This window comes from Cryptomeria japonica, unplaced genomic scaffold (genome assembly GCF_030272615.1).
Source record: "Cryptomeria japonica unplaced genomic scaffold, Sugi_1.0 HiC_scaffold_802, whole genome shotgun sequence".
In the NCBI taxonomy this organism is placed as follows: Eukaryota; Viridiplantae; Streptophyta; class Pinopsida; order Cupressales; family Cupressaceae; genus Cryptomeria; species Cryptomeria japonica.
The window spans coordinates 13,541-40,445 of record NW_026729552.1 but is presented as its reverse complement, the minus strand read 5'-3'; the positions used below and the strand labels follow the sequence as shown (position 1 = coordinate 40,445).

Here is a 26,905-nt window from a genome sequence, read left to right as displayed (position 1 = left end):
CTGAACTTCTCAATTGTCAGCTTCTGTCCATCAGGGATGAATTATTTGAGACATTCAGAAAGCGACACAGGGGGGTTATGGAGCTTGAAGAAGTACAATTGACTGCAAATTCCTTCCACAGGTCAGTGCTCATTCTTTCTATTTGGTATATTCTTTGCTGACATAAATATGTTCACGCAGTGCACTAAAATTATGAAAATACCAATGAATAACTGTGACTATTTGTTATTTTTCCTTTAATCAAATCCTTGATTGCAGAATGTTAGTGGCATTTACTGAACAAGCAACTGGAGAAAAACTACCAGAAGGAGCATCAGACCAAGAAATGATGGAAATCATGATGGCAAGGTACTTTGCAGCCATGCCTTTATCCATGTCGCACCCCTTTTGTTTTCTTTTCCAGCTACTAACTTTTTTATATTGGAATCTTCTGCTAAATAAGATAGTTCTAGTTGCCATTGCTTAGGTAATTCTTTTTTTATTTTGGCATTTTTGAAATTGAAAATTGTAAAATTCAGTCACCCAGACCTATGAGGATGCACTTACTCAGAATGGCAATAATTTTTTTTTGATAGAAATGATAAGATTTATTTAAAATAACAGGTAAAATAAACAAAATTATATTTCAAATAAGACTGGTTCCAGACTGTAAAAATCAGGTAGATTGGTAGTAGAGACATATTTGACTTGACAGGCCAATACCTCATTAATTTAAAATTTAAATCAAAGGGTTGATTTATTCTCATCTAACTTTTGCAAAATATGAGACAAAATAAATGCTTAATCATTTGGGTGGTAATACAACTTTACAACAAGCACTGAAAATTTCTCAAATAGTATGACATGAGCTATTGGGAGTGATGAGCCACCATAATCTCATGTTCCATGGGGAAATGTGGAGGTTGCGGTTGAACTTATGGAAATGCATTGACCTAAGCACAGTTTGTTTGGTGTGTTCCCACAGTGGCACTTGGAGATAGAGGTTAGGTGCAATTTCATTAAGGACCCCAAGGAATCGTCTACGTTCTTTTCAAGATTTTGCTTTAATGTTTACTTTGAGCCCAAAGATTTTGGAGTAAGCAGTGGAAATAATGAGTTACAATGTTTCATACAATATAATTAGGTTATATTCCTATAGGCTCTTCATACATTGTTGTAAGCACAGGAAAAAATAAAACTGAAGGATGAGATTGAGAGAAAATGGGATGCTTTCTTAGGTTGAGAGCATCACATTATATTATTGATTAAATGCTAAAAATACGAAGTAGTTATATACTAAAAATCAAAGATGTAAATATCTTAATCGGCAATAAATCTTTTGGCCGAAATTTTTTAAAAAATCGGGAATTGGGAAAAAATCAGGAATAAATCGGCAAAATTATCGAACATTTGAAAATATATAATTTTTTTAAATATTCTAAAAAAACACATGTATACACTAAATTTATAGAACACAATAGCATCTTACTGGTTTCCATCATATATAAATCATAGTTTGAGACTTTGAGTCAAATACATACCATATGGCATATAGCAAAATGATATACCAAAAAAACAAGTTCAAGTTCTAAATAGTAAATACTAAATACGATTGAAGTCAAATCCATATTGTAGAGCGTAGACCACAAAACAAATCAGTGAAGTCTGAAATTCTGAATACATATTAAGTTCATGGTTTCATATCATTGAAAACTGGAAATCATAGATTGCGTTTGCGACTAAAGCTCAAAAAACTCTGTTGCCGCTGAGTGGGTGCTGAAGTAGATGGTGTTGCAGCAGATGCTGCTGCTGCAATATCCTCAACCATTGATGAATCTGCCTCTTCTTGTAAAATCCCTTAATTATTTATTAAACATTTGTTCAGTTCATTTGCAAAATCTTTCCCGATTTAGCTAGTGGGATATGACGAAACAAGGAATGTCATACAGGCAGTGATATTTCTCATTCATACAAATGCAATTCCCTTCCTATTTGTTGTTATTTCCGTAATTGATAGAACTCAGGCATTCGTTATTCAAATATATGTAGTGCACTTATTCAGTATATATACAAATACAAATTGCACCTGTTATCTGCTCCATAATGGTCGATGCTGTGCACCTGTTGGTCTTCAAAGATAATTCGTTGTACACACGAGAAGACGATCTTCGTAGACGTTCGCTGCCAGCAACTGCCTGTGTGCTACGATCACAATACTTCCGTTGTGTAGTTCCTTTGCCAGTCGATCTCCACACTTTCGATTTTGCAGTTCCACATCCTGTATTTCCTTTCGGCAACTTCACGGGAATAATCTTACACGTCCCCCTTCCCTATACTCTTGGTTACGCTGCCCCGCGAATTGCATGGAGGACGAATGCATACCCAATATCGGGTTCCTGGATGGACACTGGAATAAATATGTACTGGACTTCCCGCTATTCTCCGATTTGGCTTTGTGCTCGGGATTGCAGAGAGAGCGATGACGTGAAGAGTTCATGTGCACCCGTTGCTTCGTGTCACACTCCTTTCCACGTTTGCAATTTCTAAGCATTCCGCAATGTAGCGTTTTGACACTGTAATTAAACGTTCTCCAATATACTCCATTCTCATCGGGACTTCATTCTGTGATGACCAATGATTTCTTCTTCCGTAGTGTATGACCAATAGGCCAGTCTAAGAGACTGACGAAAGGTTAAGAGATGCTGGGTTGTGTATTTCACACACGTAGGCTTCCACTAGACTTTCCTCGAATTCTTTGATTCCACCCCTCCCCTCCTCTCGGTTCGTGCTCATCCATTTATTATCAGCGATTAGTTGAAAAATCGCGTAATAGTTAGAACTAATTATGGTGTTAGGCAAATATAAACCATTCTTTACGGTGTTAGCAAATATAAACCATTCTTGTAAATATTAATGTTTTTATATAAATGAATGGAAAGAATTTATATAAATTAATTAATATCTTTTTATACTTTCGTTTTTCATTGATTAGGGGACATGACACTTCTGGATCAACAAACTCATCTCCCGCCTCCTCACGTTCTGCCACCTCTGCCGCCCATTTAGCTGCCTCCCTCTCCATCTCATCTAATTGAGCGTCAGTGTTATGTCCCGTACCTGATCTATTTAAATATACTAAAATTGATAAATTTTCTTCAATAAGTTATTAGCAAGTGCTTGTCTATTTTCCTCATTAGCTGATTAATTTCATTATTCATAGTTCTTAATATAGATATCAAACCCTGCTACTACTTCAGTTTTAAGAGAGAAGGGTTTACATATGTTACCAAAGTGCTTAGAGACCAACTACAATAGGTTCCCTCAAAGTTTACAGATCCAAGCCCTTACCTATCTTGTGTCTATACCCTCAAGGCTTATTGGTCGCTGATCCCCACGCTATCTTGGGACTTAACCTATTGCTTGGATTTAGACTGCCCCTCTTTGGAACATCTCAATCCCATCTTCTTAAATACGGAAAGTAATAACATGATTTAGACTATAAGTATATGTATTTCTTATGTATTATGAATACGTATATGAAATTAAGTATGACTATCATACATATTGCAGTCCATATTAGTATTACTATTAATTCTGCATAAGAACATTATTGGGCTTCATATATTAAGGATACTTATTAAACACATCCCCATGCATACCACCAAGAACAAGGATGTTACTGCCTGTAACTTAATAACAGTTCTGATCTGATCTGATCCATGGTGCTCTTACTAGATGCTTTTGATTCCTTTCCTTTATATCTCTCAATGTGAGGGAGAGGTCACACCTCTTCATCATGTATGCTCTTTGGCAAGAGACACACCCTTTCACCATTCCCTTTGATAGAGTGCAACTCTTCATTATTTGTGCCCTTTGAAAGGGACACAACCTCTCATAATCAGATCTGCACTTATTATTTAAATTAGATCTGCACTTCTCATTTCCAAATTATCCCCCCTCATATGAGGTTCTCTTCTCCCTTTTATATCTCATTGTTGAGGGAGTCACAACTTTTCCTTTCATGTCTTTTGACTTTTCATTAACTTAATTAATTTTTAATTAATCATATTTAATTATATTATTTTATATTTTAATTAAATTTTAAATATTTTAATTTTATTATTATCATTTATTATTAAATTTTATTTCAAAGTGAGGACATTACAGTCAGTGATAAATGCATCCACATCAATATCACCAGTAGCACCATCAGGTTCAGCAATCCAATCCGTTGTGTATGGATCAATCTCATTAATGTCAAGTGCGTCATATGAATTGTTCCCTTGTACCCTCCTTTCATGCAGTCGAAGGTTGTACCGCACATATACAAGGTCATTCAAGCTCTTTTGAGTCAACCTATTGCGCTTTTTTGTGTGAATGGCCTCAAAGACACTCCAGTTGCGCTCACAACCAGAAGCACTACAAGGCTGAGATAATATGCGGATTGCAAGCTTTTGGAGATTAGGCGTTGTAGCACCATAATCTTCCCACCACAGATCTGCAAGCATACAAATTGGCATTTATAACTCGGTAAAGATTTTTATAAACTTAAAGATTGAAATAAATGGTAAAATAGATTTAAGAGCACATTTGTTTGTACCTGGCAGCAGGGTGTCTCTCTTACGAATACCAATAGGTGAAGAAAACAATGGCCCATCTTCCTTCTTGTACCTCTGCAACTCATCAACAATGATGTCTTGAATATTTTCATCAGGAACCAACCTCTGAATACACGTGTCAAGGCCAAGTTGAACCTCCTCATCTATTTTGAAACTGTGGGAGTAAAAGAACTTGGGGTTCAAATAGTAGGCAGCAGCATGGATATGTTGGTGGAGTTGTCGGTTCCACCTTCGATCAATTATGCGCCATATGGGTTCATATTTAGTCCTCTTTGACCCATACAAGTGCCGAACTGCCTCTTTGGCCTTATCCATGGCCTCATATAGATACCCTATGGGGCTTTTATCCCCATCCACCATCCGTAGAACCCTCACCCATGGTTCTGACAACTAGACATGACAAATTTAACAAAAATCAGCAATGTGTAACATTAGAAAATTTAAAAATATATCATCAATTGAAATTTGAACTTTGAACACTTACATTGATGATCTCCTCCATGAGTTTGGCAAATCTATCATCAAAAACGGCCTTCACGACCTTCTTTGCTTCAGGCTTCCTACAATAAGGGCTTTGCAACCATCTTTCACTCACAAACATCCTCTTCAGGTTGGGCAATGCACGTAATATGCTCTATAAGTTGAGAAAATTCGTGGCAAAACGTGTGACTCTTGAACGCACAAGATCCTTACCATCAGTGTGTTGTCTCATAAGCTCCAAGACCCATGTGTGGTTGTAGATGTACTTTGTGATTTCCCTTCGATCTTCAACCACTTTCTTCACCCAACTAAGTTTCCCTATGTCCTCGAGGAGTAAATCAAGGCAATGAGCAGCACAAGGGCTCCAAAATAATGACGGATGCCTAGCTTGTAGAAGTTTACCCGCTGCCACATATGCAGCTGCATTATCGGTCACAACCTGAACAACATTCTGCACTCCCATTTCGATCACCACCTCATCCAACATGTTGCACAAGGTTTCTGCATTCTTCACTTGATCTGAGGCATCAATTGATTTTAAAAATACCACCTGTCCCCCTGAAGCAACTAGAAAGTTTATGAGTGTCCTATTCCTACTATTCGTCCACCCATCAGATAAAATGGTGCAGCCATTCTTTTCCCAATTCCTCCTTTGTTGTTCCACTAGCTGATGTGTGTTTTGGACCTCATCTTGCAATAATGGCCCACTCAACTCATAACGACTTGGGGACTTGAACCCCTTACCAGAAATGGTCAATCCACTGACCATTTGCTCCCAATATGGACTCTCAATAATACTAAACGGAATATTGTTGTAAATCCAAAATCTAGCCACTGCCGCTCTTGTCTGCTGATGCACTTCCTTATTCCATGAAGTACCTAACAATCCAGGTTGTGCACCAGGAGTGTTACGAGGAATGAAAAAACCAGATGTATTGTTGCCCACCCCAATATTTTTTGACTCTGTAGAACTGATATTCCTCGTTGGGGCGGCCATTGCCTCTACTGTGCTCTTTTTTTCTACCTTCTTTTGCTCAAATTCTGAAAGTCTTGCTTTTGCCTCCCTTTGAACCCCTTCAGGACAATTGTCACATACTGTAATATTTTGTCCACTGATATGTGCAAGGTGAATTTTGAGTCGGTATATGCCACCGGTCATAGTTTTCGTGCAATGGTTACAAATAACCTCTCCTACCACTGCACTTGGTGTGCCATGTTTCCACATAGGATCCCTCTTTCTACCACAAGAAACCTATCAAAAGAGACCAAACATGGATCAATAAATATAAGTTGAAGATGAACACAAACTAAAATTGGACAATTTAGCATGGTCACGACTCACAGCCAAAGTACCAAACTACATAATCCAGATAAATGTCTCATCAAGCTAATTGTAGGTGCCTCCATTATCAATTAGATACATCTCAATTCTGTTATTTTTAAACCACTATTGCAGTGTGTAACTGTAGATCGTGGATACAGTTAATTATTATTACACAGTGACACCAAAATTAGTAATTAAAATTTATTACTATTATTACACAATACAGTGTATTGTGTAATAATAGTAATAAATTAAATTTTAATAAGTGTCTGTGTAGTCAACTGTAAATTAATAATAGAGTAAGTAACTGTAAGATAATAATAGTAAATTACAGTCTTAGGAAACTATAGTAAACTACAGTCTTAGGAAAACTACAGTAAAATAATAATAATAAATATTGAATATACAACACAGTACACAATATGAATTTTAATTAAAAACTACTGCAAATTAATAGTTAATAACTTAATATGAATTTTACAGTGTAATTGTAAATTAATTTTGTGACATTTTTTTTATTCAAATTTCATACTGTGTTGCAGAAAAATTACTGTAAATTAATAATATACAGTTACAGTTACACACTTACACTATTAATAAATATTGATCTGCAAATTAATAATATATAATATATATTATACAGTGATACACTATACATGCTATTATTAATTTGATTTGGGTTATACAGTTGAATGAGTCGAGATATATCGAATAGCATTATACAGTTACCAGTATACAACTTAACACAGTTTTGGGTTAGTTTTTTATTTGAATTAAATTTATTATTTATTACAAAGATGTTAATTTAACACAGTATATGCCGTGGAAATTTCGAATCACGAATCAGGAATGATCAGATAAAATAAAAATTTAACACAGTATAACTATATGCCGTGGAAATTTTGAATCACGAATGAGCAAATAAAATAAATAAAAACCTGCAACACAGTTTGAATGCCGCGTCGGTGGGGAAGCTGCAGTCGAAACCGGCGAATTCGTGTGCAATACGAATTCGCCTCTTTTTTTGTTTTGAACTTCAACTTTTTTACTTTTTAGGGTTGCGAGCTCTGTTGTTTTTATGCGCGCGATTTTTACTCGATAAAATCACGATTTTCAATTAAACGATTCACGATTTTTACTGAAAAAATCGTTTCTGATTTTTTGGACAATAAAATCGGCAGGTTGAATGAGTCGGGATTTATCGCGATTTTTTGCGATTTTTTGCCGATATTTACAACCTTGCTAAAAATAGAAGGTAGGTACAACTAACCAACTACAAGTACTTATTATAGACAACCATACAAATTTTATTATAACATTAAACTAATATTCTAATGCCCCCCTTACTGACTAAACCATAAATAACACCAAGCTTGTCTCTAATTTTGATTAAACAAATAGTGCCAATTGATTTAGTCATTCAATCAGCAGGCTGCCACTTGAGAAGTGCAGACACGAAGAGAAATGTCTTCACAATCCAACAATTGTCAAAAATCATGATTATGAATCTCAATGTATTTGGTTTGAGCACGATACATTGGATTCTTTGCCAATTTCAAAACTCCTTGATCATCATAGAAAAGTTGAAGAAGTTGAAAATTTGTCAAAATCCTTTGTAACCAAACCCCTTCACAAGTAGTAATTATTAAAATAATATTGTAATATTGATATAATGGTCATCTTAGTCATTTAGTTAGTATTTAGAAACTTTCGTTTGTCTTTTGTTTTCAGTTATCTTTTCAGTTTTCATTCTTGTTGTTTCTATTATGGAAATATCGTCTTGTAATTTTCTATATAAGGAGTATTCCTCTCCTTAATTAATTACAACATTTAATTGTCATTTCATGGTATTAGAGCTTAGGTTCTTTTTGGGGGGTTTTAAAGAAAAAAATCATGGAAGAGTTTTACTTGATTTTTTCCACAAAAATAAGGAGTTTTATTTCTGTTTACTATTTGTGATGGCCATGAGTAAAGTTTTTGAATAGATTGGGGGGTTTCGTATGATTTTCTCCTCCAAAATTGTGGATGGGTTTTTTTGTTTTTTCTCCACAAAAAATCATGTAGGGTTTTGTACGATTTTCTCTTAAAAAATCGTGGTTTCTCTATTCGTTTATTTCACAATTTTTTCACACAAAAATCATGGGTTCTTTCTCTGCTAGAAGGTTTTTTTTATTTTTTCCGCAAAAAATAATGAAAGGGTGTTGTTGTTTTCTAGTTTTTTTGTTTTTTTCAAAAAAAATAATGATGAATTTTTTGTGTGAGTTTGAGAAGCTGATCTCAGTGTCTCTGGATAAAGGGAGGGATGGATTTGTTACCTAACATCATGTTAGAAGGATTGTGGTAGAAGGATTATGGTAAACTTGGTCATATCCAGATTTTCTGCAAAACTAGGGAGGATCTCAGCAGCAAACTCATGTCGCAAAGCGTTTGTTACCCAACATTATGTTGGAAGGTTCAAAGGATTATGGAAAGATCATCTTGTAATTTTCTATATAAGGAGCACTCCTCTTCTTGATTAATTAGTACATTTAATTATCATTTCATTGTATCAGAGTAGGTTAAGTTTTTTAGACATTTTTTTTTTTGGAATTTATTTCCACAAGTTTGTTTACTGTTTTTTTATGAAAAATCGTGGTGGCGTTGTTGCTTTTAAATAAAATCATGGTTTTTTCCTAAATTTTTTCGTGAGAAATTTTCAAAAAGGTTTTATTGAAGATTTTTGAAGGTGTTTCATGGAAGGGTTTTTGCATGATTTTTTCCATGAAAATCAAGGAGGGTTCTGCATGTTTTTTTCCATAAAAATCAGGGAGGGTTTTGCATTATTTTTTCAAAGATCATCTTGTAATTTTCTATATAAGGAGTATTCCTCTCCTTAATTAATTACAACATTTAATCATCATTTCAGTAATCACAGCTGCTTTGTACTCAGCTCTAGTGGAAGATAGAACTATAGTTTGTTGAATCTTACTTTGGCATGAAACCACTCTTGAACCTAAGGAGAAGATGCATCCCAATAGTAAATTATCGAGTATCAACTGATCTCGGTCAATTTGATTCTATACATCCAGTCAACTCAAAAAATTGTCCTCTGATAAAGCATTCCACAGTCAAGAGTACCTTTGACATATTGCAAAATTCACTTTGCAACTAGCCAATGAAAGAGCTTTGGTTTTCATAAAAACTTAAAGAGGGATAATACAAAGCAAGGATTTGGTATGGTGGATGTATGATATATCAAGCTGTCCATCAACTTTGCATGGTGATTCATTGATTACAGATGAATCATCATATACCAAAAGTTTCAACTTGACATACATAGGTGTAGAAAATGAATGTCATCCCTAAATGTTTTAAAAAATTTGTGGCATATTTGACTTGAATTAAGTAGACACAATGACCAAATTGCCAAACTCAACTTGTAGGCAATAATTTAGAAGGCATAAATTAGTCATGTCAAAAGTTGGACACAATTATGATTTTACTTAATGAATTGTAGTGGCTATACTTACTACAATGGCAAGATCATTAATGTATTTGATAACGGTCACCATATCATTACTATTGCTTTTGACATAAAGATCTGGATTAATAAGATTCTTGAATCCAAAATATTTTATATGTTTATCAATTTTGATAAACAAGGCTTGAGGAGCTTGCTTAAGCTTTTATAAGGACTTAATCAAATTGCAAACCAAATGTTTATGACTAGGAACCTAAAAACCCTCATGTTGCATGATATAAACCTCCTGATGCAAGTATCCATTTAGGAAGGCTTTTTAACATCCATCCAATTCATATTTCAACCAAACTAAGTAGCTATAGAAACAAGCAATTGAAATGTTACTTAGTTGTGGGAGCAAAAGTCTCTTTGTAATCTATCCCCTCCTTTTGTGAATATCCCTTAGCAATTAGATGAGCCTTGTACTTGTCTAGGGAACTATCATCTTTACATTTTACCTTACCGACTCATTTGCATCTGATGGTCTTTTTACTTGGAGGCAATTCTATCTACTTTCAAGTGCGATTCCTCATCAAAAACTCGATAGAAATTTAATTTAGAGCATAATGAATATGTTCAATATTTAATTTAACAATTGTTTTTTTTTTCTTTGTGGTTATTGATTTGATCAAGAAGTTCATCCCATGTACACCATCTAAAGTGAAATAATAGCACTTAGGTCCTTGATGTGCTTTAGGCATATGGTGTGAAGGCACGATTTCTATAGGAGCTTGAACCAAAGTGAACACTTTCAAGCTTGTGCCTCTCATAGACAAGGGAGAAGAACCAGCCAAATGTTGATGCACATGCTGCCCCACTAGATTTGGAGATTATCTTTCAAAGGTACCATAATATTAAATTCAAGATTTTTGTTAACCTCTTGTTGAACAGAGGAAAAATATGGCTTTGTCTCTTTTACATCAATAGCCTAACAATGGCTTTGTTACTAGAAATGTCAATTAGCTTGTATGCCTTAGATTATTCATTATAACTAGCAAGGAAATATTTAAATACTTTTTGAGTCTAGCTTACGTCTTTTTATCTCAAAAATTAAATTGTAGGTGAAAAACCAAAAGCATAAAAAGATGTTACCTAGGTCTGTTATTGAGCCAAGCTTTCTTTGGTGTGATTTTCTAGAGGGTTTTGCAAAGATTGTGATTTATGATATAAGTTGATGTGTTCACAACTTCTCCCTAATATTGGTAGCGCATGCTCCTATTGTGCATCATGCATCGTGCCATCCCCATAATAGTCTTGTTTGCCTTTCAATCACCCTATTAAGTTGTGGAGTGTATGGTGCAATTAACTAGTGTTGTAGCCCTTATTTTTCACAAAATTATTTGAATCAAATGGATGTGAATTTGTGCCATTATCAGATCATAGTCTTAATTTGACACGTTGTGAATGTTTCCATCAATGCTTTGAATTTTTGGAAGGCACCATAGTAGTTAGACATCTTTTCTAAGAAGTAAACCCACATTTTCCTAGAGTAGAAAATACCTTGAATTGTTGATAATAAGAGATTTCCAAGAAGGTTCACAGGGATCTTGTAATTTCCCGTATTGGAATATTCCTATATTTTGCCCTAGAAACACCAAATGAGGTATGAACTATATTAAGGAAGTGCAACTTGCCACTTTAAGTCTTGCTTTAGACCCTGCAACCAGGTTAGTTATCATTATGAAAGACAAGGAAACACATAATTAGCAATATTATAAAGAGAATCCTAATCATCATTGTAAATTACATAATTTGCATGTGAGGTTCAATAATACTTTCCCTAACAACCTATCCTCATTATGGAGTTCCTTGGGAAATCATATAAGGCACCTCGAGCTTATTCCTTTCCATGAAGCCCAAGAGTACGGAATGACACACGCCATTCGGCCTCCTGACCCCACCCGGGGTTGGCGTACTTGAATGGAACTTACGTGCTACTTGCATCCCTTATTATGTATTCCATTCTACCCTCCATAATGAGATAGTTTGTTGGTTAAAGTATTAAAGAGTCTTATATATATAATCTATTATGCTTATATATCATTATGGCAAGAATAGCAACATATAAATATATATTAGCAACAATATGATAACTGCTTATCATTCGTACATACTATCAAGTGGAAGACAAGATAACAAGTAAGCAAGATTATAGTTCTATGCATTATGCATCATATCAAATACCTATATATATAAAGCCTAATTGAAATAATTATTATAATAATTATTTGAAATTCATTAATTATTATTATTTAATTAATATTTATTATTAAATATGAATAAATGAATTTTAATTTGAAGTTGAAACTTATAAGCATTCACCATTTATTCACATAGTAACGGCTAACCTAAACTGACTTTCAAATTGTCAAGCATAATATACATCGGGGACATTACAAAATCATCATCCATAGCCATGTTGCAGAGAATGATCGAACTCGGTATTGCTAAGGAATGTCACCCTTGACCAGCTATAATAATATTTTTAATATAATTGACAGACAGCGACCAATTCTCATGCAGTCAGCAAGTAAGGAATGATATTATTATCATGAACAGCGATATTGATACGAAAGACATTAATAGTGATTCGAACATTACTAGGAGTGATTAAGATTAGCGTTGAATATCGTTAATTAGTCATAAAGACTATCGATTTAGGGAAAGAGTTATTGTTTATGCAGAATTAAGGGAATATTGATAAGATCAACAGCGACAATCTCTTCCAATGGCCGCCACGCACTTACAATGTCGATTACCCTCAGATGTTTACAACCCCATATCCTTTAACTATATTATCTAATCGATAATTAGAAAGGACATAATAATATCGATCGATATTATGGTTAGCGATCTGTTTAAGAAGACAACGATTAGTAAGAAGGGTAATCGATAATATAATGAAAGGATATGACTGTTCCAAATTAAGAGATGCACCCGATCAGCATTACACGATATTTGATGGAGGTTTCAAACTCATTTGCTGGGGGGGGAAGATTTATCGGAGTTCTAATATATGTATTCATAGTGGGATCCGCTCGATGGAGTAATTGCCTTTGGCATCAACCAGGTTGTACAGTTCGTAGGATGTGAATAGAAGTAGGAAACAATTTCAAAATCGCTCCATCTCATCAACAAGGCCCATCAAATCGGCCTTTACCAATCATCCATTGGACACGTCTTGTGAATATTAAATAAGGAACCAGTATCATAGCACCCTAGAGATAATATTTATCTCACCTTACTAACTTCATAATAATATAATCTCTAATTGACATGGTCATTCAATTGGTAACTCCCACGAATCAGAACAGGTCATAACTGATATTAAGTTACAGGTGGTAACACCCTTGCTCTTGGTGGTATGCATAGGAGTGTACTTAGTATGAACGCTTAATATAAGAGGTACGATAATGTTCTTATGTAGAACTTAGTAATAATATATATATATATATATATATAATTATAAAGGATAATATAATCATTATAATTACTATAATATATAATATAATGCCATATGAGAATAAATTAATTATATATATGTATATAGAAGTAAAATTGAGGTTATCAATCAGATTAATTTATCAATTCGATATAAGGGAAAGGATATGATTGGTTCATGTTATGAAGCTTTGTCTCCTAATCAAGGTAGTTAAGAATGTTGTGAAGGATTAATTATGGTTAAAACAGTCCTAAACTAGTAGGGGACATTACATTCTACCCTCCATAATGAGACAGTTTGTTGGTTAAAGTATTAAAGAGTCTTATATATATAATCTATTATGCTTAAATATCATAATGGCAAGAATAGCAACATATAAATATATATTAGCAACAATATGATAACTGCTTATCATTCATACATACTATCAAGTGGAAGACAAGATAACAAGTAAGCAAGATTAGAGTTCTATGCATTATGCATCATATCGAATACTTGAACAGTATATAAGTCTGCTGACTAGTTTTATTAATTATGAAATTGAAAGTCTCTTCCTTTTATCGATTGCCTTATTTCTCTTCTTCGATTGATTGCAGAAGATGTCTTCTAATCTGCCTTGATATGATGTCTGATTATTTCTTGCAGATCAGAACTATCTTATCTTTCAGATCAGACTACTATTCTCTGTCCAAATAAGATCTCATAATCTCTTAGTTTCTTATTTCATTTGTTGGTCTGCTATTTCTGCTTAAATTTTATCAGATCTGATTCCCCAGCTGTTCCCTCATTTTTCCTTCTTATCTTTTATATATACCTCTTCCAAGGGAGGCGACCCTTCACCAAAAGTCGGCCTTATTAAAGACAAAAAATAATTTAAATATATATAATTTTCCCTTAGTCGGCTCCTCCATCCTACTCGGCCCTCTTTTAAATCAACATGGCCAAATTCTATTTGTTCACCTTTTGGGTCAACTCTTTTTTTACCTGTCTCCTAGGGTTTAATATAATTATTTGATATAATTTATTTACTCTCATCTTGGGGTCGGCTCTCTTTTATTCAGCTGTCTAGGGTTTGATATTTAATATGAAGGTCTGATATTTATTACAGCCATGATCTTAGGCTGGGGCATGACAGATCTACATGAATTAGTTCCAAAATCTCTTACCACGCCGGACCCCTTTTATAGAAAACAATTTCTACTTCTACTTTCTAGCCAAGCACCTAACACAAATTTTGTTTCTCCTGTGTAAAGACAACCCTTGAGCTATATGGGCTTTGCTGAGTAGGGTCAAATGTTGAATATTTAAGATGACCATATCTTTCATGCCAAAGGATGTTGGGAAATGGTGCATAATATAGATTTAAAAAATATTAAATTAACATAATATTGTTAATTTATTAATACTGTTAATTGTCAGTTAGTTGTTGGGTGGTTAGAAGTTAGATGGATTTATAAAGCTGTTGCAATGTAATAATGTGTGTTGTTGATGAATGAAGAATTTACAAGTTTGAGCCCTTGGCTCTCTCTAGTCACCATTTCAATAAAGAATTGTGGCATTATCTGCACTAAGGCATGCAAGTTAGCTATAGCAAGGTCAACAAGACCTTTTTCTCAATTTCTAATGCAACAATTTTGTCTCGTTTTCACTTTTTTAACGCTGAGTTTGGTCAAATATTGAATATTTAGATGACCATATTTTTCATGCCAAAGGATGTTGGGAAATAGCGCATAACGTAGATGCAAGATGATTTCTATGTGATTGGCATTGATGATATAAAGTTGGTATCGGGAGTGAAATGGTTTTAGTCGGCGAATATACAGGCTTATCAAACCATGGAGTTGAAATTCAAATCTAATGGGAAGGAGGTAGTTCGTCATGGCCTTTCCAATAGAGGTCCCATGGTTGTTTCAACTAAGAAATAGCTTGGGCAGCAGAGTGCTTGATTACAAATACTAATCCATCCAAGGAGAGATCTTGCCATGTCAATATTCAACCTCCCTTGGATAAACATGGCAAGGTTTTCAGTGAGATTCCCTTTAGGTTACCCCCAGATATAGGTTTTCGGCATGTCATTGAGCTTGATGAAGGAGCAAAACCTGTCATCACTACTCCTTATTGGCACCCAAGAAGATACAAGGAAGAGATCGAGAAGGCAATCAAGGAGTTATTGGACATGGGGCACATATAGCTTAGTTCCAGTCCATTCATGTTATTTGTGGTTTTGGTCAAGAAAAAAGATGGGATGATGAGGATGTGTTTTGATTATGGAACTCTTAGCAAGAAGACAATCAAGAATTGCTACCCCATATTCGATGAGTTGATAGATGAGCTTCATGGTGCGGTATACTTCTCCAAGATTGACTTATGATCGAGGTATCATTAGATAAGGGTTTGAGATAAGGATGTGCACAAAACAGCTTTCAGGTGTCACTATGGGCCTACGAGTTCTTGGTCAAGCCATTTGGGTCGACCAATGCACCTGCCACCTTTGAGTCATGCTTGAATTAGGTATTTATTTTGTAACTGAGGGAATTTGCACTCGTTTTCTTTGATGATATTTTGATTTACAATAATACATGGGATGATCATCTGAAGCACATAGATGAGGTTCTTGCATACTAGAGCAGCATTAATTCTACGCCAAAGCAACCAAATGTGGGTTTGTGTTGACAGAGATACTTTTGCTGGGGCATAAGATTAGTACTCAAGGAGTTAGCATAGGTGAGGAGAAGATTTGGCGATTCAGGATTGGCCTAGAGTAAGGAATTTAACACATTTGAGAGGATTTGTGAGATTTTGCAGTTATTATAAGAGGTTCGTGAAGGGGTTTTCACAACTTGCAGCCCTTTTGACAAATTTGACAAATAAGGGGGCTTTCTATTGGAGCGAAGCGATGTAGCTAGCTTTTGACAAACTCAAGGAGGTAATGAGTTCATGTCTTGTTTTGGCTATTCCTGATTTCTCACTTCCTTTTGTTCTAGAATGTGATGCTTTAGGAGATGGGATTGGGGCAATTTTGATGCAAAATAAGCACCCTATAGCATTTGAGAGCAAAAAGCTCAAGGAGATAGAGAAGAGCTTCACTATCTATGACAAGGAGATGTTGGCCATCATGCATGCACTTGCCAAGTATAGACAATACTTAGTTTGTGGTGAAAATGGATCATAACAGCTTGAAGTTCCTCAATCAAAAGGATTTAAATGATACACAACAAAAATGAGTGACTAAGTTCAAGCCTATGATTTTGATATTGAATATGTTAAGGGAAAGAATGATGTGGTGGCTGATGCACTCTCTAGGAAGTCCTATTTCTACCCTTTGGTTGACATATCTGCTGATGGGAAGGTCTCTATGATAGCTGAGTATGCTAAAAATACTTTTGCCATTGACATTTTGGAAGGAAAACTATAGAATGATAGGTACAAAAGGGGTGGATGAACTCATTCTCTATAAGTATTGAGTGTACCTTGTGCCAAAATTGAAGGTGAAAGATGTCATGACACAACTTTTTGGTCATCCAGGGTACTTAAAGATATACAAGCAAGGGAGCACTTTTCGTGGAAAGAGCTCAAAGGTGATGTGTTGAAGCATGTTAAGGAGTGTATGAGTTGTCAACATAACAAAAACAAGCATGTTTTTCCAGCTGGTCTATTGCATCCCCTACCCATTCCAAATAAAACATGGGAAAGTATCTCCATGTACTTCATTACCGGACTTCCAAATGTGCAAGGTAAAGATTGTATCTGTGTGATTATCGATAGGCTCACTAAATATACTTATTTTCATGCCATATCTTAATAGTATAGGGCTCCACAAGTGGCTGATCTATTCTTTAGAGAGATTTTCAAACTTAATGGGTTGCCAAGGAATATTGTAAGTGACAGGGACATGAAATTTATCAACTTGTTTCGGCAAGAACTTTTTCGATTGACAGGTACAAAATTGATTCCAAGTACCAGTTATCATCCTCAAATTGATGGACAAACAAAAATTGTGAACAAATGGATAGAAGGTTACTTGAGGAATTATGTTATAGGACAGCAAACAACATGGATCAAATCGCTACATCTAGGTGAATATTGCTACAATACTACTCACCACATGTCTATAGGTATGATTCCTTTTAAGGCGCTCCATGGTTATGATTCATTCATGGATTTAATTATTTCTGGAGCTAAAGGTTTGATTCAACAAAGTTGAGATATTGTGAAAGCACTCAAAGAAAACATACAACAGTCCCAAAACCAGCAGAAGTTGTATGCTGATCACCACTGAATTGAGAGTGTTTTTGAGGTGGAAGATATGGCGTTTTTCAGATTACAGCCCTATAGACAATCTACCATCAAGGGAAGTGATGCTGAGAAGTTGAAGGCATGATTTTATGGACCCTACAAGATAGTAAGGAGAATTGGTGAGGTTGCATATGAGCTGAAACTACCAGAGAATAGCAGGATATAGAACATTTTTCACCTGTCATGCCTTAAGAAGGCCCTTGGACAACGGTTTATTCCTTCATTAGATGACGAAGGATGGTTGATTTTGGAACCAGAGGTAATCATTAATATGATGGAAAAGAGGCTTCGTAAGAACATTTTTCACCTGTCATGCCTTAAGAAGGCCCTTGGACAACGGTTTATTCCTTCATTAGATGACGGAGGATGGTTGATTTTGGAACCAGAGGCAATCATTAATATGAGGGAAAAGAGGCTTCGTAATAAGGTCATTCAGGAATATCTAGTAAAATGGAAGAATCTAGCTTTGGAAGATGCCATGTGGGAGGGAGCTGAGATCTTTGATCATCTGAGTTTGTGGTTACTTGAGGGCAAGGGAAATTTGGGAGGGGAGGATTGTAATGTTCCGTTCATTCATTGAATAGTTATTTTTAAATTATCAAGTGTTTTATTATTAAATTATAATTACCAAGGGCAGCAACTTATGGAAGGGTTGCGACTCCTTCCAACCATAATATATTAAAGGTAAACATTTCAATGAGGGGAGGGTATCAATTCCTAATAAATATGATGTGACTTTGCAAGTAAATATAACAGCCAAAGAGGACTAAAACCCTCCAAGGAAATTAAGAGACTTAAGGACAAAACCCCTTAATTTGTCTAGATATCAAGGACAGACATTCAAGGAAATATAGCTGCAAAGAGGAAGGAGAATTATCAAGGTTGCTAGGAGACCAGCATTGGTATTTGTACTGGCACCGGTACGTCTATTTTTGAAAAATAGGAGATGAGGGTACTTGGAGATGCCATTTTTTTCAATATAATTCAATAATTTATTAATTTTCTAACTGTAAAACTGAAAATACTAGTATCACAAAACAGAAACACATATGTTGTTAATTTCCAAGATTCGGAGACATATTTGGTATGGGAAACGTGTCCCGGGGAGTTGGAGACATGTCTCTCCCTGCAACTATGAGAATTATAGCAGAAATTCAAGATAAGTCTGTTTTCCAGAATTATGTCAAAAGTGGTAAACTAAATATTATAATAAAATTCATAATTTTTAATTAAGTTATATTTATAAATATAAACACAAGTATCATTTTTGAGTTAGAATTATTGTTTAAAAGCAAAAATAAGAAATGTTTTAGAACAAGACATTGCAAATTTTTTGGAATCATTCAGTGCATAAATTCAGGAGATGGGCTATTAGATATTCTCTTAGAAGAAATACACTCTGGGCAACTAGAAGTGGTCTATACAAAATACATGCTCTAGCATCACAATTCTTGTCAAACTTGGTTAGATGAGGGTGACTGAAATGCTAGATTTTTTCCATCAGCCAACTGTTTGCATAAGACAATTTAAATGCAGTTATTCTATAGTATATAAAGGTGGCCAGAACATGGGAGTTCTAAAAGGGATTAAAATTTAGAAATGAGGTTGTATGCAACTTTAGGAACCTATTATCAGTAGGACAAAAGGTAGAGGCTGGTCAAGATGAGGTAATAAGGTTATTTCTCAACTAATCTCCAAAACTCAGAATATTTATCATGTCAGCATTTTTCATTTGAGGAGTCAGGGAGGTTATTTACTAAATGGAGAAGAATAAGGCTCCATGCCCAGATGGATTCTCTCTCTTTTAGAATATCCTAAAAAAGGAGGTAATAGTGGTTGTCATATTAATGCTCAAGAAAGCAGCACCTTCGTTTGCTGATTTATGCCCTATATCCTTATACAAGGTAATAACTAAAGAAATGGTGGAAAGACTTAAACAGGTGCTCCTGAACATAATTTCTTCTTAGCAAGGTGGATTTATTAAAGTTGAATAGATCTTGAATGGGATTGTGTAATTGCCCATGAACTCATGCATTCAGCAAAGGAAGCATGGGTGATAGTTATGAATTGATTATAAAATTAGATGTTATCAAGGCCTATCATTATCCACAAAACGCAACATTCTTACCAAGTTTTAGGCTATAATCCATCCGTTTCATCCCTTCAATGCATAAAGTTTCCTTGACTAAAAATTTGCCATAAATTATTGGAATGGGCTAAAGTTTGCTAGATTGTATTGCAAAATCGTAGTCTACAGCCCATCAAAAATCAACCCAAAATTTTATTGTTAAGTCTTCAAATGCAAAAGTTCAGTGCAGACCTAAAGAGGAAACTTTTGTGTCTGTGGCATGTGGCTCAAGGTAATAAAGCATAAATCAGATACAAGGACCAAGACGATGTCTGAGAAAGGCAGCTTTGGATATTAAAAATTTGGTAGCCCAAAAATATCTGCCAAAATATTGAATGTACCAATTTTCATATTGAATGTGTTTTTTTAAAGTTCATTTTGGCAATTTGTATGGCAGAGAGAGAAAAATGGATAGATTAGAGGAGAAGGTTGGATCGCCTTCTATAATGGAAGGATTGTTGTAAGCTTCCAGGATGGATGCAAAAGGAGCAACTTGTTATACATCTCTTTAGCCATGAAGATCAAAGAACAAAGTATAGTCTTTGATTCTGAAATTCTTCCCAAAATATAGTTTCTCACAGGTAAATATAGGGATTTCACTATTGTAGTTTTTCTTACACACTTTATGTTTGCTTCTCTTGGTGAACAAATCATGCAACATCTTATTTGGGAATTGTAACTATTTTATGATAAAATGTCAAGTCAGTAGTCATCTAACATAATATTTGTGAATTCTAGCACTATGATAAAATTTCTGTGTTGTTTTGCAATAGCTCAAAGCTCTGTTTAAGAATACATGGTTGTAAATGTAAGTATTATAATAAACAGAATTCAACATTAGCAGCTATAGTTACATCAACATGCGCTTATACAATTGGAGCACATTCATCAGCATATATCTGTGAATGTATCAAACATTTAGTTATTATGCACGTTGAATTCCTGTGGCTTTCTATTCAATCAGCATGTGTTCTAAGGGTCTGAGTGGAGTGTTGGAACAAGAGTGTCCTTTCCAATTACAGATCAATTTGTGAACATAATTATTGCCACTTTCCTAGATGGCCATTAGAATTGTATGTTAAGCTGGTAAGGAGTCATGTCAACTTCAATGAAAAGGACATGATTATATGATTGGAAAAATTGTTTTGGTGTGGATGTTGTTTCATTTTTATATCTATGCTTTGTGCACATAGATTATGCATAATATTCTACGTGGTTGGTGCATGGTTGTTATTTTCTATGTCTGGAAGGCACCGAGAACTTCATATGTAATGACAAATGTTGCTAGTGGTGTGGATGAACTTTACGTTGTTTGACATGTGGCTTGTGATACATTGTTTGGTACTGTTATGGTTAGTTATAGATTTACTTGTTCTTAATATCTCATGTGTTTCCCGATAGCCATCGAGAATTGTTATGTCCACATACAACTATGATGGTGGTGTGGAATTTGTTAGTGTAGGTTTTTTATTTTCCTTATGTTAGGGGGTATTTATTTTTCTTACACATTATTTAAGCTGGCTTAGGTTATTAGGAGTGGTTATGAGGACACGTGGTGAAATGCATTAGCTACATGTGTCACTCTCTTCCACACAATGGTGGTTGAGTTACAAACCCTTGTTTGGCTTGTTGTGCCACCTCTCATAACCACTATTTTGTCATTACCAGTGTTACCTGATGAGGCGTACCCATTTTTTTTCCAGGCGTCTCCATCCCGAGGATAAGTTACTCCGAGGGGACGTCCCTATCTCGGGGACAGGGGACTCTTAGGGGATGTCTCCATAAATTTTGCGTATTGACAATGAATTCTATAAGCAATTTGACTTTGACTCTCAATTTAACACAAATTTGGCTTAAGAACTCTGCTAGTTCTTATATGTTAAGGTTCTAAAATGTATATGTTCATGCTTTAGCCATGTTTTTATATGAATATTTTAAATTTCCCTATATATTTTAATTTTCTTTATTTTTATATAGCCACCCCCTTTGTCATCCCTTAGCCGTCCCCAAAATTGGCCAAAAAAATCTCCGTCCTGGAAACACGTAGCCTCGTTCCATGTCATCCCTGTGTCAGAAACTCGGGGTAACATAGGTCATCACCTAATTAGGTTATGGGGTAGTTGGGTTTCTCACCTTCATTTGGTTTTATGTGCCACCTTTTATAACTCCTTTTCTATATTCACCTAAGGAAGTTATGCCACATGTTTTGGCATTTTACCAAGTAGATAAAACCTACCACCTTTTATGGGAAATAGGAGTAATGTACCTATCGGATGTATATGCCTTTTTTTTGCTATACATACACCACTCCCCTCTCACCTTCATTAGTTTAACTAGTTCAATGATAGCTCAAGGAGAGTATTGAGAGTCTTATGTAATTCCTCTTGCCTTGTCTCTATTTTTCTCTCATTTTAGATTTCTCTTCATTCTACTATTTTGATCTTCGATCATTTGTCAATGGAGTTGCATGTGATCTACAACTGACATTAGATCCTAGCTTTTCTAAGATTGCAATTGGAGGCATGATTGTAGCTTGCTCCAAATTGTTTAGTTTTAGTTTTTACATACTATGCTACAAAATGTGCCCTAGGTTCCACATACAAAATGCTTTCTATATATGAATTTGCTGCAAAACTCACTAGGGAGTAGGACAAATTGGTTCTAATGGGTACAATTAAATCCTCTAAGTTACATGCCTTAGTTGTAAATCAAGGCACAAAATAATAGAAAGGGTCTAGCAAACAAGATAAGAAAGAAAAGAACTAGAGAGAGAAGAAAGATCAGAAATCTGCTACTTCAAAAGTAGATAATCAGTCCTCTTCATCAAAAGGTGAACAAATTAGGAAGAAGGTCAAGTGTTCTTATTGTGAGAGGTCTGGTCATGATGGACACAAGTATTTAAAGAAACAAATAGATCTCATTTCACGGCTTCTAGAAAATAACAATTTCAAGGTGCCTAATTCAATCAAACAAAGTTCATCAGAAGGGTCTTCTAAGGACACAGACAAAAGTAAGGGGAAAGGAAAGGGCAAGGCCCTAGTTGTTGCTTCATTGCCAAATCTTGGATCATTGACATAGGTGTTTCGCTTCACATGGCTTCTTTGGAAGATGATTTCACCTCTTTAGAGCGATGCTCTATGCCTACCATGCTAATGGGTTATGACACTCCTGTTGAAGTGCATGAGAGAGGGTCTATTGATGTGCGAAAAGGAACATTTAAGGATGTCCTTTGTGTTTTAATCTTTATCAACTAATATCCAATTTGTTTATCAAATCACACACACTAATTCTAGCAAGTGAGTTGAGTTCACACCAAATATAGTGGTAATCTATGAAATGTATAATGGGTCTACGGTTGTCATGAGAAAAGATGATCATTACTCTAGACTATATCATTTTTCTCACTTTGTTTTAGACTCTCCTTTGACAGTCTTACTTACTCATGCAGATGAGACGAGTTGTTTGTGTCATCAATGGTTTTGCCACTTGAACTACTATTACTTGAACGACCTAGTCAACAAGACATGGTTTCGGGGTTGCCTTTTATTTGATTTTCTAATGGAGTTTCCCATGGATGCATTCTTGGTAAGCATCTCGAGGAGAAATAGGATAAGGCAAAGCATGGAGAGCTACACAACTATTGGAGTTGGTACATAGTGACTTGGCAGGACCATTTCCACAACCACCTTTCAGCAGGGATAGATATGTCTTGACATTAATTGATGACTTTTTTAGATACACATGGGTTTACTTTCTTAAACAAAAGTTTGAGGTCTTCGAGAATTTTCTAGTTTTCAAAGTTTTGTAGAGAAACAGCCGAGGAAGTTCATCAATATTCTATGTACAGATAATGGGGGTGCAAATGTTAACAATCAGTTTGAATAGTTTTGTCCTTTATAAGGTATCAACATGTAACACATAGTTCCATATAGTCCTCAACAGAATGGTTTCACATAATGCAAGAATTGGTCCTTAAAGGAGATGGCTAATTGTATGATTCGCTCGAAATCTTTGGCACCTCAGTACTAGACATATGCCATCAACTGTGTGTGTTACATCCAGGATAAAGTTCCTCACAAAGTTGTGAAGTGGGTAACTCCTTTCAAGCTTGGACTGGTTAGAAACCCGCAGTTAAGCACTTCAGAGTGTTTGGTTCTCTTGCATGGGCTCACATTCTAGTTGAGTAGCGCAAGGCTATGGATTTGTAGAGCAAGTTTTGCATATTTGTTGGGTGTCCAGATGATGTCAAAGGCTATAGACTTCTCCATCCCGCTACTCATGAGTTGTTCATTGGGAGGAGTGTTCAATTTGAGGAGAGTCCTTCCAATTCTTCTCATATTGCTTCTCCATCCACCATCACATTAGAGACTTTGCATGATGATGATAGTTCTTCAAAGGATCTTAATCCTCATAATTTTGATGAGGAGTCTTCTTTCTCCACTTTAGATGGTGACAGTGATAATGAGAATTCACATTCCTCTCCTAGTCATCATTCTAAGGTTGATTATTCTCCTCTAGACTCTTTAGTCTCAAGACCTCTTTGGGCTTGACAAGCATTGGACTTAGCGGGTGACTGGGTTGGTGATCCATCAGATACTAGAAGACCAAGTTCATAGTTTAGCAAGTTCCACATCTCTTCATTGCTTTAACTTCTGGTCCATTGCCATTTTGAGAAGCTTTAGGTATTTTTGAGTTAGATGTTGCAATCCAAGAAGAGTTTGATTCCTTGGAAAGGAATCATACGTGGGATTTAGTTAATACATTCCATCTTTTATGGGAAGTAGGAGTTAACGCTCCTCTTGGATGTATATGCCATTATTTTGCTATATATACATCATTCTCCTCTCACCTTCATTAGTTCAGCTAGTTCAATGATAGCTCGGTGAGAGTATTGAGTGTCTTTTGTAATCTCTCTTATCTTGTCTCTATTTTTCTCCTCGTTTCAGATTTCTCTTCATTCGGCTATTTTGATCTTTGATCACCTGTTGAGTGGAGTTGCATGTGATTTACGACTGGCATTAGATCTTGGCTCGGTTCTTGCTTTTCACAGAATCTAATAGAATCACAGGTTTGTCATTGTTGGAAATGGGTGAAATAAGAAACAAGCGACTAATGAAGTGAGGCTTTTGTGAAAGTTTGGGATGATTATAAATTTTTCCCTATTGATATGGTGTGGGGAAGGGATTTAGGAACATCACCTAAGAGCCACATGCACCCTAGGTGGGATTGCATTGCATAACTTGGTTTTTACCTTTTTCCATAGTTTTTTTCTATGGTTTATTCTACAAGTATTGAAGACCAAGATATTTGTTTGAGCTACTCATGTAGGCATGATTCTCCCTGAATATAAAATCACTTTCTAATAGAGGTTTTCTTTCTTCAAGACATTGGTATGAATTTTATTTGTCTTTATTATTGTGATACTAATTGATCTGTTTGCAATTCAACCCATTGTAATGACCATATCTACAAATCATTTAAAGCATGGACCGTGTCTAGAACTAGCATTCTAGCCATTTCATTTGTTGCTTAGTATTGAAGAGCACATGATTCAGGTTGTTCTTATATTCAGTAATGAGTTCATCTCTAGATGTTGCTTGAAAAGCCACTATGGAAGACTAAAATTGCTAATCGTATATGAAAAAGACTAAATATGAAATTTGTACAAATATCTGACTATGCAGATATGAAAAAGATCTTATGCATCCACTTCAAAACCTTCTTGGAGGAGAGCTTGCTCGAGCCTTACTCATTCAGGTATCTCACAGCTTCTAATTACAAAGTTGGTTGTGTATGCCAGAATCTTTAAAAAAATTATGTTGCTTTTATATGTGTTTTCTAGTCAGACTAGCAAAGGAAACATCTTTTGGCAGCTAAAAAGCATAGAGCACAAAAATAGCATACGGTGGTAATGTTTGAGCTATTTTTGATACTGTGCAATAATCTCTTAAGTTGCTGTTCTTTTGGCACCTTTCTAATAGATGGCTTGTTGTTTTAAACAGGTGCAAAAATTAAAGCTCGACATTGAAACGTAAGTTATGGTACTAAAATTTCTCTAGTAAAATGCTATTATTCCTTTGGGCCTGTAATATGATATTTTTTTTTTATGGTATGATGGGGGTGTACAGGGCAATGCTTGAGCTGAATCAGATTCTCAGAGCAAATGAAATAAATTTTGCAATACTTGCTGCTTTGCCAGCATTTTTTATTACAATCATACTTGCAGCTCTTCTGCAGATTTGGTTGGTGAAGGTACAACCATGTCCTAATTCTTATAATTCATTCATGCTTTATTCGTTTGGATCCTTTGTTCTGCTTATTCTTAGTTCATTTCTATGGTATTGTGACTACTGTTTTGCGAACAATGCCTTTGGTTTGAGATGTGTGATTTATTCTTAGGAACTGAGCCTTTTTCAGCCCTGCTTAAATTATATTGCTGACGTACAATACATTTTGAGTCTTGACTAATACATTTCTAACAAGTAAAAGGAGAGAACTTCGACAGATTGCCATTTGTTGCTTACATTATTGTCAACTGGGAGTACGTATCTTTTAACTTACAGCCAGTCAACATATAGTTATGCAATCATGCTTGTTTCTGCTTGATGCTGAGATATTGAGTCTGAAGGAATTGGGACAGTCAAATACATCCATAGTTTGTCTTTTTGTTTTAAAACACAAGCTTTAACATTTATTCTTCAAGGTTTGCAATGATGCTCATTTCTACTTGATATTTGGATATTATTTTAGTCCAAACTGATTGGGATTGTTAGATACCTGCAAGATTAATCTTTTTCAATCTGTAATATCCCTTATATTTTGGGTATTTACAATCTATTTAAAGAGGATCTAAACTATTTATTTGTTCATTAACCAATATTCATAATAATGATTAAATAGATATTGATTTGTATTTTATAACCACAATCAATAATTATTATTGTTAACTAACATTCACAATAATTATTAAATAAATACTGATTTGTATTTATAATCACAATCAATATTTATTGTTAAATAATATTCACAATAATTATTGAATAGTCACAATAAATATTATTTACAATTACAAACAATAATAATCACACTATTAATAGTCACAAGAAATATTAAATTGACGGATGCTTTGCAAGGGCTG

General features: G+C 35.0%; 1 protein-coding gene across 1 annotated transcript; it reads left to right on the top strand.

Annotated features, from left to right (window-relative positions):
* LOC131069470 (protein DGS1, mitochondrial) lies at positions 1-26,019 on the top strand (the record flags this gene model as incomplete). The annotated part of the gene is made up of 5 exons (XM_059216154.1): positions 1-121; positions 259-348; positions 25,452-25,524; positions 25,770-25,798; positions 25,896-26,019. Coding segments are annotated over exons 1-5 (360 nt in total), but the record flags the coding sequence as incomplete, so codon positions are not given.
* Positions 26,020-26,905: the final 886 nt, after the last annotated feature.